This window comes from Rhododendron vialii, chromosome 8a (assembly GCF_030253575.1).
Source record: "Rhododendron vialii isolate Sample 1 chromosome 8a, ASM3025357v1".
NCBI classification, from domain to species: domain Eukaryota; kingdom Viridiplantae; phylum Streptophyta; class Magnoliopsida; order Ericales; family Ericaceae; genus Rhododendron; species Rhododendron vialii.
This window is the reverse complement of record NC_080564.1, coordinates 15,117,910-15,130,993: the sequence shown is the minus strand read 5'-3', so window position 1 is coordinate 15,130,993 and position 13,084 is coordinate 15,117,910. Positions and strand designations below refer to the sequence as shown.

The 13,084-nt window shown below is 37.8% G+C and overlaps 2 protein-coding genes and 1 long non-coding RNA gene across 6 annotated transcripts; 2 read left to right on the top strand and 1 right to left on the bottom strand.

Annotated features, from left to right (window-relative positions):
• Positions 1 to 1,025: 1,025 nt before the first annotated feature.
• On the bottom strand, positions 1,026 to 3,978 carry LOC131298592 (uncharacterized). The gene is made up of 6 exons (XM_058324072.1): positions 3,757 to 3,978; positions 3,434 to 3,568; positions 2,482 to 3,248; positions 1,791 to 2,371; positions 1,221 to 1,738; positions 1,026 to 1,145 (listed from the first exon to the last, which is right to left on the bottom strand). Exons 1-6 carry the CDS (start codon positions 3,976 to 3,978, stop codon positions 1,026 to 1,028), a joined length of 2,343 nt encoding a protein of 780 aa, XP_058180055.1.
• Positions 3,979 to 9,434: 5,456 nt separating this feature from the next.
• Positions 9,435 to 10,693, top strand: LOC131335971 (uncharacterized). Of its 4 annotated transcripts, none has more exons than XR_009202697.1 (3): positions 9,435 to 9,957; positions 10,058 to 10,193; positions 10,316 to 10,693. XR_009202697.1 is itself a non-coding variant. In XM_058371553.1 (3 exons), exons 1-3 carry the CDS (start codon positions 9,547 to 9,549, stop codon positions 10,497 to 10,499), a joined length of 372 nt encoding a protein of 123 aa, XP_058227536.1. In that variant the 5' UTR covers positions 9,435 to 9,546; the 3' UTR covers positions 10,500 to 10,688. The 4 variants fall into 4 exon arrangements, 2 of the variants coding, with proteins under 2 accessions (XP_058227536.1, XP_058227537.1); XR_009202696.1 differs by having other exon boundaries at positions 10,058 to 10,184; positions 10,279 to 10,678; XM_058371553.1 differs by having other exon boundaries at positions 9,435 to 9,607; positions 10,095 to 10,184; positions 10,279 to 10,688.
• Positions 10,694 to 12,042: 1,349 nt separating this feature from the next.
• Positions 12,043 to 12,978, top strand: LOC131335972 (uncharacterized). Its single transcript, XR_009202698.1, has 2 exons — positions 12,043 to 12,180; positions 12,610 to 12,978. It is a non-coding gene; the product is annotated as an uncharacterized LOC131335972 (long non-coding RNA).
• The last annotated feature ends 106 nt before the right edge of the window (positions 12,979 to 13,084 follow it).

Below are 13,084 nucleotides of genomic sequence, written 5' to 3'. Positions count from 1 at the left end.
GGGACCATATAATTGAGATTTCGTCAAGAATATTAGGCATGTCAAAATTCATGGTAATCGAATATGGTTTGTTATAGTTTCGGAACACACTAATCTCAAGAAAAATAGATTTAGAAAATATTGCAAAACACTAGATAAAAATATTGATTTTTGACGTGTTTAATGATCTCGACAAGGTCTAAAATATCAACAATCCCGATTGATCATCAAAACAAACATGATAAGAGCCCGAAATTGACCCGAACATGATTGTCAAGTCCTTTTAAGGGAGTGGAAAGGATCTCGTTCCAAATACGTAATATCTAGGCATACAAATTAAAAAAGACCTCAGCAGTTGTCTGATAATGGTTATAGCCTTTCAATCAATTTTGTAAAGAGATGCAGATGATATTTTTCCAAAAACCTTGAACAGTAACACTTTTTCCATACTTCTTAGGTAATGTATATAACGACGAAAACACGTTTTGTGGGATATATAATTGCATATTACCACTCGGAATGAAAAGGAATGAGACGTACCTGCCATTTGATGAGCGGCTACTTTGTCAATGACCCAAGCAATGTCTTGAATACCGTACCGGTCAGGGTACTGATTTTCCTACGAGGGCTGCTACTCCCCCCCGACACCCCACCCCCCGGCCCCACACTCCATTTCCCATTTTACCCCCTCCTCTCCCCCCCTTCTCCTGTTCCTCCCACTTTTCATTAAATTTTTTTTTTCTTCTTTTTTCCTCTTTATTTCCTTTTGTTTCTTTTTTGTTAGAATTTTTTTTTTGTTTTTTTTCTCTCTATTTCCTTTTGTTTCCTTCCACTTTGAACCTTTTTTTTTATTATTTTAATAATCTTTTCTATTTTCTTTATTTGTTTCTTTTCCCATTTACATCCATTCTTCTTTTTTTTTTTTAGTCTTAACAATGAATAATAAAAATAACTTGTAATGAACAATAATAAATTGAAATAAAATTTCATTTTATTATAATTGAGTACATATTGTCAAAACATGAAAATACAAAAAAACACAAATTTTAATCAATATCTCCTCCAAATGCTGCTCCCGGCATGCTTATACCCATTACTTCGTACCACAATAGCAAACGTGTTTCATAACTGGCAGCCCATCCTTTAGCTTCATCCGATGAATTCTCCTCCCACCATGTTGGGATGGGTGGTACAGGGTAATGAGGTTCTAAGAAAATTTGCACGAAGTGATTGTTGTGAACACGGGCAATAGCAATTTCCCGGCGGTATTCGACTGGAACTGGAGGGGACCTCAATGGCAAATGAGTAAAACAACCGTAAACATCCTCATCAAATGTATGCAGTACAAGGTTGTACCTTTTTGCGATGACAACTCCCAAAGTCATAGCCTCCATCCAATGATTTTGTGGTGCTGTAGGCTCTAACCAATTCAGTAAAATTAGTAGACGATTTGGCCAATCATTGACTGGATAAATCACACTGTATAGATAAAAATTTTGTCGAATCTCTTCAATAAGCTCCTCTCGTACTAGACTCCAATCATTTTCACCATACCCGATTAGTGCAGCTATCGCCCTGAATCCACAATGACCATCACCAAGCACGTCAACAGTGTGGGAAACATAACGCTGATAAGCCTGAGGTAATCGTTGAATGTAGCGATTAGTGATGGATGGAACTATAAATTGAGTGTTGCTAGCCCCAAAACCCCTCCCACGTCTCCCTCTCCCTCTCACTCGCGATGTTGCAGTCTTTGATCCTGAAGTGGATGCTTCTGAGAAAGAAGGTATGCGACGTGTACTTTGCTGTACCTGTAGGTCGACCTCTATGTTCTGTGTTGTACGATGGAGGTCGAACTGTGCTACAAGATGGATCTGCCATATCGATAATCCTGTCTATGATATGCTCTCGCATAGGTGGATCCATCCCATCTAATATCTCAACGACTTGAGATGTCCTGTCAGGTCGTGCTCCCTCTTCATTAAACTCGGTTGCGTGCATAGACAACCTAGTCCAATGAGCGTGGATACTCCATAGCGGAATTGGAGTGGAAATGGAACGATAATATGCAAGATCGTGCATGCATGGCAATCCATGTGTGATTTTGATCGTACAGTTGCAATAGCCAACAATGTGGGGGGATACTTCTAAAGTGGTTTCTAGCTGATCATGTATGAACTCCATTGCCTCTAATGAAATGCGACACCTAACCTGATCAAAAATGTCGTCACGCAATTGTTTGTGGCGTGGAATGTTCAATGATTTCTCGAACAACTTCTTAATTTCCCCGAACTGATTTTTCAACATCTTTTCTATTTTATCAAAAGATGTTTGTAGCGATGACATAGTATCCCCCAAATATAGCTTTAGCCTCGCATGTGCAGACTCTGCCCTGTAATAGAATAATGTACTGTGTTTAAATAGGAAAGTATCAAAAAGTATTTCTTCGTGTAGTAGAGAAATGCACAAAATTTTAATAGTAAAGTCAAAAAGCGATTTTACCTTTGACTTGAATTGCTTCCGAGGTGCATACATGTATCTGTCCATGCTGAAACAAACCGCTCTTTGTACGGCCTTAACCATGTTTGCCACAGGTAAGTTATGACATACGGGAACTGGCGAAAATCGTCGCACATGGCTTGCCACTTATGTTCGAAAGACGAAGGTGTAGATGAATTGATAAGCGAGTGCCATGACTTGATGAAGCGCTTCCATTCCGGACCAAGCACACGACTGCAGTTCTTCATGACGCACTGATTTATGTGCCAAATACACAAGATGTGACGTGCCGTAGGGAAACATGCTTCAATGGCGTTCATAAGCGCTAAATCCCGATCTGAAACAAACACCAATGGCATCGACGCCCCCTTTTGAAGCATCCAGTTTTTTAAGTTATCCAATGCCCATGTCAATGTCTCTTCTCTCTCATTACTAAGATAAGCGAACATAAGCGAGTAAGTTCGCCATGTGGATGTGATACTCACAACCTCCAATATTGGTTTTCGATACTCATTGGTCTTGTACATGGCATCAATGATCAGTACAGACGGAAAGTTGACAGATAGCTCTAGACTCATAGGATGAACCCAAATAATATCTGTGATTTCGTTAGTATCCGGATTTGTAAGAAATTGATGGAGGTAATGTTTCTTAAGTAATTGACGTATGACATACTGAATAGGAGTTAGACCCTCTAGTTTGACTGCTTTGTTTGAAAAAATGGTGTTATAAATGCTCTTGATTCTCGTAGTGTTTGACGGGTCTTTTTGCTTCAAAATATTAAGAATCTCACGAGGCGCAGTGCTGTTGGCCATGTCGACCACAAATTGTTTCTCTATTGGTTTTAGCCTTGACGGGTACTCGTGGCCCTCAATATGTTTTGCTATTTCATGGTTATGGACACCACTAATAATCTCTAAACCCCACCTGATACCGTATGGATGTTGTGGTATACCTCGCAGTTGAAATGGGCAATCGCATTTTCTAGTCCCAGTGTTTCTTTGCAAGGATTGCCCTTCAACATGATTCTGTGGCGGTTCGTACTTTCCTCCTCTTTCACAACCAAGAATGCATTTCGGCAATTTGCCGCCTTTTAACTTAGCAGAATTTAAAATAACCACCACAATACCATATTTTAGACCAACGCTCCGTGCCCAAGCTAACATATCTTCTCTACTTTCAAAAATCGATATAAAAAAAAATAATATGTATAAATACAACATTAACCAGTCTTAACATAAATAACGAATATACAAAACAATAACAGTAAAAACTAACCTGGTCGGTGGTAAATTCTAGTGTATAATCGCGACTATTGTGGGAGATACTCTCCTCACTACGAACATCATTCTCAAATGACCAACTATCTGAAATTGAAAAGTTGTAGTCATCCATTATTCCGTCCCGAATTCTCCGCTGCGGCGTTCCTAAAAAATTTGACAAGTACACAGTCTGTGAAGAAAGCCTAAGTAACCATGCTAAATTTTCACCGAAAATCATTATTCTAAATTTTGTGGACTATGTTTGACATAGAAATAACCAGGAAAGTCCCAGGTCGGATGGTCGGACAAGTCCAGTTAGAATCACCATTCCTTCCTTAGTCGGTACGAAGCCAGACTTGTTGACAAACTTTCGAGAGTGTTAGCCTCGGGTTACTCCACAATTGTAAAAATGATCATAAAGCATAGTGTCACATGGACGGACACCTTTGGAGTGAAAACCACTTATGCTTTAGACTAGTAATTGTAGTAGAATAAGTTTGCTAGTTATCTTTAGTACTTTAACTTAATATGCATTTTTAAACACAAAAATAAAATATAACAGAAGGTTACGGTAGCTTACGGAAGATGAATGTGGCTATCGAACAAAGTGACTTCTTACGGTAAGCTTACGGTAGCTTTGAAAGAGAAAAGTAAATATTGACTAAACTACTAAATTTTTTGGATCAAGAGGCTGGTCGGGTGGTGGTTTGGTGGCGGCCTTGGGTTGAGTTTCTTGAAGAACTCAAGAAGAAATTCAATAATACCAAGAACAAAATAAGAACAAAGAGCAAACACAAAGTTTCTAGAGAGAAAAGTTGGAGAGGTTCAAGGTGTGAATTGAATGGTTTCACAAAGGGTTCTATTTATAGGAAAATGAGGACCTCTCTCCTCACCCCATATGGCCCCCCCCCCCCCCCCCCCCCCCCCCTATATTTGCTTTATGGTTGAAGTCTAATTCTAGGTTCAAGTCTAATAAAAATATAATTACAAAAATAAATGTTTCAATTTTCAATCTGTTTGAACCGGTGCAAAGATGTTATTTTTCTGATCATTTCATCCTAAATGGTCGTAGTAAATTTTTGCCTCCAAGGCCTTTCAATGAACACCCTAAGAGAGTCTTGAAACTAAAAAATGAGTTTTAGGGTGTTTGTTGAAAGGTCTTAGAGCAAAAAATTCATTATGACCATTTAAAATAAAATGATCAAAAAAATACGATTTTTGACCCGGTGTATTTGTAGAAATTAAATAAATAATATAAAATTAATTAAATAAAAATTAAATTTAAAAGGTGAAGGTGTTTTAAGAGGGGAGGGGGGGCCGGATGTTTTTTGGGTGGGGGGCCGGGGGATAATCCGGGTTTTAAGGAAGTCTGGGGTTTGATAAAATAAAAATTAAATTTAAAAAGTGAAGGTGTTTTAAGACGGGAGGGGGGCCGGGGGATAATCCGGGTTTTAAGGAAGTTTGGGGTTTGATAAAAAAAAAAAAGAAAACAAAAAGGGATGGCTGGTGGGGGGGGGCCGGGGGTAAGGGGTAAAGAGGGAAATGGGGGGGGGGGGGGGGGGGGGGAGTACCAATTTACTTTTCCTACTGGTACGGTACGTACTGGTATCGGTCAAATACCGGGTACCGTTTCGGATTGATCGCTAGTATTGTTATTTTCCTACTTAAAAGAATTTATAGTATAATATACACTTTTTAAAAATAAATAAAAAATCCGGTATTTGTCCAGTACCGTCCGGTATTGTCCGGTACTTGAAGAAAAAAATAAATTTAAAAGTAGTCGGTACTATCCGGTATTGGCCGGTACTGACCGGTATGTCCGGTACGGCCGGTCTACCGGTCGGTACCGACCGGTATTTGAACCGAAACAGAATTAGAGGTGTAGGGTACCGGATTCTGTCAAAAATGATACGTACCGGCCGGTACGTAACGGTATTGATAACATTGCACCCAAGGACTTACTCCTTATTTGCAATCCGTAATTGGCTAATTGGATACTCATATGGCTTGCCCTACTAATAAATAACCACACATACTTACACATACAATCACACAAATTCACGCACATCAAAAAATGGGACCAACACACACGGGGTGTAATGTGTGTAGGCCCATTTTTAGGCTCCGTTTGTTTCGATGTAAAATGTTTTACAATGTAAAATATTTTTCATGTAAAATATTTTTTCATAAAACAAATTTCAAACTTTTATTTTCTGGTATTTAGTTGCCACTCGAAAATATTTTTAGAAATCAACAAAATAGTGTAGAGAGAGAGAGATGAGGGCTTAAACGGTGGAGAGATCTGAGAATATTGGGAATTGAACGTGGGTCAGGACTGACGATCAAGAAAAATAAACAGTGAGAATTGCAGTAGAAGGTAGCGAGTTCATTTCGGAAAATAACTTATGGAAGATTTAAGGATAAGTCATTTTGATTCAATTGATGGAAAATGTTTTACATGTAAAATATTTTCCTAATTTTTTCCACAACCAAACACCAAAAAAGAGATAAAACATTTTATCGGAAAATATTTTACGCCCAAACAAACGGAGCCTTAATGTGAGTAGTTTGTGTGATTGTATGTGTAAGTTTTTATGGTTGTAGCATAGTTGGTATAAAATTGGGGGAACAATAATTATAGAATCACACACACTCACATCTTTTGGTGGTCTCACACACACTAAGGTGTAGTGTGTGTGGACCCCAATATGAATGTGAGCGAGTTTGAGTAAGTGTTTGTGGTTGTAGAATGATTGTTGGGGAAAAAGTCTACTAACACTACATCATACACAATAATGTGCACAGCATGATGATGTGTTATCATTTAATTGGTTCACTATATTAAATATAATTTCATTCAATACCAGTGAACTAAAGACACACATCTGTCAAAAAAAAAAAAAAACCACTAAAGACACATGTGCATATTGTTGTACAAGAGGTTGCGTTGGCCCTTTATGCTGGCCGTCCAAAAACATAGCATCAGATTGTCATTTCCTTTGCTTTTGTATATTATTATGAAAAGTTAAGAGTTGTACGTGTCATAGGAAGTTCTTTCCATCTTTGCTTTAATATCCCCTTATTTGTATATTTGGATGACAGAGGGATTGAATATAACCTATAGTATTATTTAATCCTGAGGTACATTATCTTCGAGAGAACATTTTAATTTTCTTAGTCGATCATACGTATCCTACCGTGAATAATAAGGGGAGGTTTTCGGTGTCCTAATTTTGGTCAATTTTTTCAATTAAGTCCCTTGCATCTTCACGGCCGCGCTGTTGCTCGGTGGGTATTTGGTCATTTCCCGCCCAGTTGTACTTGTGGACACCGTCATCCGGTTCTCCCGCGGTAGTCGTGATGAAATCTGCCCATTGATCTCATCTGATCTCATCACAAAGAACTCTCCAGAAAATCATCTGTCTCTCTCACGCCAACATACTCTCACTACCACCCGCTCCGTCCGAGAAGAGAGAGAGAGGTTGGTTTCTTTCAATGACGTCGATGATGGCAGAAATCGAGACGCATTCCAGGCTGAGATCAACCAGCTGCTGAGCCTGATCATCAACACTTTCTACAGCAACAGAGATCTTTCTCCGTGAGCTCATCAGCAATGCCTCCGATGTGAGCCTATCTCTCTCTATTGATCTCTCTCTTGAGACTTGAATCAGTTCAACCTTTGACTTGTTCTGTTGTTTTTATGTGTCGATCTTCACAAACCTATTGTATGTTTACGTGTGTTTCTCGATTATTGGAACCCTAACTGATCCACTCAAATATATTGGGGCTTCTCATGTTTAGGGTTTATTATTTTCGAAGGTGCTGTATTAATTTTGGTGTTTGTGGTTCTTAGTAGCTTCTGCATGTCTTCACTTGGTTTCTCTTTTTGATATGTGTTCATAGTGTTTGAGTTCTTTGTTTGTGGGATTTTCTGTTTTGGTATTAGGTTAAATTGATCTTCCATCTTAAAAAAGGTGCAATTTCAAGCAGAACAGCGAAAATTAGAGTTAGGTTTCTCAGTTCTCGTTAGTTTACTACTTTTGTTTTATGGATTTCGTATTTATGAAGTCTATACTCATTGGTGGTTCGTTTTTTTATGAATGGCTATTCAAGTACAAAGAGGGTGGTGCTTCTCAGATCAAGTATGAAAAATGTTATTTTGGATCTCGATGATTTTTTTTTTTAAACATGAATGAAGAGTGAGTTATAACTTTCATGCTTTTGTTGTGAGAAATAATTTTCAAGGAAGAAACAGAAAGGAGCAACCCCAAGAAAAACTGGCTGACTAAGCAACTCTGATGCTATATGAGTAGATCTAGCATGCTGCTATTCTACTTTCTCTGGTCAATCCTTTTTGAAAATTTTCTGGTATATGTTCTATACCACAAATCTTTTTTCTTAAGAAACTTTTCAGTTTAATGTGGCCTAGCAAAACACAATTTCAGTTTCAACTTTGTTCAATCTATGCTCTCTTGCTTTATTTATATTAATGAAAATTATGTAAATTATTCCATATCCATCCAGCAACGAGCATGTCTTAAACGTGCAGAACACGTAGCCTATGAATGGCTAAATTTTGGACTACTGTTTCGTCACAACTAATTTGGGTTCTTTGGATAGTTTGGATGACACTGGATTTTGCTTTTTACTTGTGTAGCTTTTTAGTGGTAGCCAGTGCTTAAATTGGGACAGTTTGTTGGTTTTAGTGGAACATTATAAGCATATATATTGAGCTGCTAAAGTCATGGTTAGAAGTTTATATGGCTAAAGTTTTGATTGGTAAGTATTGCACAGATGATCTTTTGACTAAGGATGTGGCAATAAATGAAAGAAGAAGAAGAGGATAGAATTTCTACTAAGCAACTTGGGTGTCACATCTGCAAACCCGGAACATATTAGCAAAGGTTGCTACTATATACCGTACTCATTTTTTAATTTCCTACTAATCACTTTCCGCCTTTTCATTGGGTAAGGTCTTGATTGCATTTCCTGGTGATGACAGTAGCCTTATTTCTTCTTGTTCAGTGTGATTACATAGCCTCTAGATTGTGTTCAAGGCATTATCGGGATACCTTTATATTAGTAGGTTACGGCAGATGGTCATAACTTAGATCTGACAAAGTCTTGATTAAAACTAGGAAGCGTTTACGATGCCAGTTAGCTTAGATGGCAAAGCTTCTTGGTGTGATTTGGATTCATTTATGTTGTTTACCCTATCACTATTGCCCCCGATAAATCCATAAATACACAGGCTCACTCAGTTTTGTTAGAATTCCCTACCAGAATAGGTTTATGTGATGGCAGAAGTCTTCGGGCAAGCATGCGTGAGAGAGAGAGTACCTGTAGCTATTTCCATAAGTGAGCTATTATTGACCGAAATCAAGACTAATATTAGGTCACCTAACATCTATAGACTAAAATATTTTATCAATTTTTTGAGGTAATAGCTATATATGGTGATGTTTATTTTGACAAGGCTGATCCATTGCAACCTGAAATTCTGAAGAGGATGTATTCCCAAATGGATCTGAAATACTTTTCAGAGCATTTATCTATTTTTTTACTTGAGAAAGCTCTGTAGTTTCCTGATATAAGCTAAATTGTTTGGAGGTGTCTATGTGACACTATCCACGCCAAAATGGTGCAATTTCAGAATGACCAAAGAAAAAAAAGATTTAAGAAAGTACATAGAGGAGAGAGCCTTTTTCTGTATGAATAGGATTGGTCCAGTAATTTCGTGGAAAAGTGTGTAGTATTCTATTTACAACTCTGATGGGAATTTCTCTAACTTAACAATGTTGTTTTGATGTTTTATTTTATCTCCTTCATGCGGAAGTTTCACGGTTTTCTTCATGCTGCAATGATAGGTGAGACTATGAACCTTCGCACTTTCTTCTTGATCCCTACCCATTTTTCTCTTGCATCCTCTGCCTCCCTTCTCTCTTTGTGCTTATTGTGTCTATAACATTCATTGCAAAAGCTTATTTTTAAGTCACCATACAAAATTGTCCCATCCACGAATATGTGGCCCACTACTATCCCTTGACCATTCTTTTTGCTGATAAGTTAACTTATGATCACACTTTCATTTTAGCAGATTAGCTTTGTTTTTAAAATTCCCTTGAACTGTTCAAGTCCTTGGGATTTCCACGGCCTTTTTTCATCGGTTCCTCTATTTTTATGATGTTACTCTTAGTTCAACAACAATCATCAAGAGGTGAATGAATTGATGTATTCTGCTACTTACCTTTTATCATTCTTGGTCTTATTTATTTTGTATGACCACTAATTGCATTTATTTTTCCCCCCAATTGCAGTGCCAGCTAAATCCATTGAACTTTGCTTGGATCTCAGGAGTAAACTTGAAGAACATATCCGGGTGCATACTCTTGTCCAGAGCCAAACCTTTGACGTTACTCTGGGTTCTTCAACAATCATCAAGAGGTGAATGATGTATTCTGCTACTTACGTTTGTCATTCTTGGTCTTATTTATTTTGTATGACAACTAATTGCATTTATTTTTCCCATAAATTCCAGTGCCAACTAAATCCATTGAACTTTGCTTGGATCTCAGGAGTAAAATCAAAGAACATGTCCAAGTGCATACTCTTGTCCATAGCCAAACCTTTCCTTGTAACCTCCCTCAGGTAAGCTTCTTTATAGATTTGCATCCATTGGAGCAGCATGTGTTTACTCTTGTGCTAGATCTTTACGAGACTTTAGTCTACTCTGATTGGAAGGTATTCTTTTTCTGTTGAAGGAAATGTGTGTACGATTAGCAAAAGAGTGAGTTCTTTTTTGAGGAAAATTAGGCAAATAGAACAAATTCCATCTGTCATGGATGCACGTTGCTAAGATCATTTCATTGAGCAGTAACATTGCACCCATTGATTGCAATTTTAGCTTTTTCCTATTTTGCTTTTTTTTTAAAATGGGGTGGTCTTGTTAGTAACTATGGGTGTGGACCGTGTGGACAACACGTTGTTTTATCTTGAAAATAGATGGATCGTTTCTAGAGATGTTCCATTAACATAGATCAAATAGACCATGGCATACCTGTTATGTGTTTTTTGAGAGTAGTTCACTTTTTATTCATAGATTTCTGGTCAATTTCTCCTTTCCGTTTGATTTTTGTATTATGTTTATATATGTATACATGCATATTTATGTTAGCTTTTATGGATTGCACCTCTAATGGTGAAATTTCTGAAGGAACATTTAGAGAAAGCTGGATGCGAGTTTGGGGAAAAGTTCATCAAAGCTGTTTGTTGTGACAAGGAGATCAGTGGCGGTTATACCCGCGGCGAATGGGTAACCTTAATTTTAAACCCTCCCATTTTGATGGCAGACCATCACAGACATTTATCTTCATCTAATCAGCTAAATTTAGTCAAATTTGGCTTATGCTTTGTTTGGACCATAGGAAAAGAAGGGAAATTTTCACCAATTTCCTTTTCTTTGACATCTTATGATAGAGGTTTTATTGGATGTAATTTGGTTCATTTGCAAAGTACTAGCACACGATTGTTTTATTAGTTATGGTGTGCAAAAACTCTAGGTACACAACCATTTAAAAACAATACCAAACACAACCCCTCATAAACATGTGGGGCCCACATGTAAGGGGTTGTGTTTGGATGGTTGTGTATGTAACATTTAGTGTGTGTGCCTCTTGAAATCCATTTGGTAGATTTTGTACAATAACAGAATACTGTTGATATTTGGTACCATTTGCATTTCTCTCCCAATAATAACAACTCATGCCTTTTCATGGGTATCATCCCAGATTTTAAATATTAGATTATGCTATCTTATACATCTGTCTCTTTTGTATGTGCTTTGTCTCCAGGACTGCATTTGATGTAAGTCATAACTGATGACACTTCTGAAATTGTCAGTGGGAACACTTCAATGTCATGGGAAAGGCTTGATGCATACGAGTTTCTTGTTCTTGAAATAATCTCCTTAGTGCAATTTATGAAAGTGAGGTCATTACTTGTTATCATGCTAAACGTTTTATGATGTGCAGCGGGGCTCTTGTATCACATGCTTGACTCCAAAGTGTGGACACTGTTTTATGGTGCACCTGCAGTTATCACATTCCGTGTCCCCACAAAAGCTGCTCTACAGGTTTGGCATTGTCAGCTATTTCATCTGCATACAGAAGAATTGTGCATTCATTATGTACTGGTTAGTGTGTATAGATATGGCATTTCTCTGTTTCCAATTTTCAAGAGGCTTATTCGACTCCAATTCTACCTTCAAATATTCTTGCGGATAAACCTGCTGAGAAGAAGTTTGATCTGGTAAAGTCTTGCACAAGCAGTTGATTTGTCCTTACATTACTGTACTTACATGTTATCGTATATTCACTTCGAGGCATTGTTGTGTTTTTTCATGGCATTGTGGCTGGTGGCGACCAAATTTTCTCAAGCTAAGGTATGCAATGTTCTTTTGATTTTACTGCATTCTTCAGTTTGGAAATCGAATGATGCAGATTATGATATTACTGTTACTGTTATTGTTACCGCTTCATTATTACATTACTGAAACTTGCACAGGACGGATTAGGAGTGACATGCCAGATATTAGTGGATTGTTAGAACTACATATTATTGGCAACTTGATGTCATGATAGTGGACGTATACCTGGGCACTGCCCCTGTAGAGTGTGATATGGAGTAAGAAGGGCCCTTACCCATGATCCTTCGATACTATTCAAATTAGGGACAATAGAAGATTGGTTGATTTACTCCTAGCTCGCTCTTTTTTCTTTTTCTTTTTTTGTGTGAGCATAAAGTACTTTTAATCAACTGGTGGACTCAATGGAATGCTTTTCTCATGCTCTCAACATTTCTCCATCTGCAGAGGTTGTTGGCGCAGTACGGGTTCTTGGTCTCCGTGATCTCCATAGTGACTTTGTTCATATACCTACTTGCATCATCATCGTCTGGTAATGCAGAAGGCGGCAAGAAGCAGCGCTAATCATTTGAGAAGACAACAACTGCGCGTCTGTTTTGCAACCTACGTACTCCAAAACTGTATTTCCCTACTTTTGTTTATGCAGGTTCTACATACCCTACTGCACTACAAACTTTCATCACATTGTGAATATAAACCCACATGTGATGCTTCCCGTACCCAGAAATGACCAAACTTCTACTGTTATGCAAACACTAATAATAGTGTCTTCTCTACTATTCTGCACATACACCCACTAATCTTTTCCGAACTTCATGTATAAAGTGCTAACTTATCTCCTCCCATTTTATTTTTACTATATACTTGCCAACTCCATACCAAAGCTAGAAATGCAAATCTAACCCATGTTATCTGTAGATGT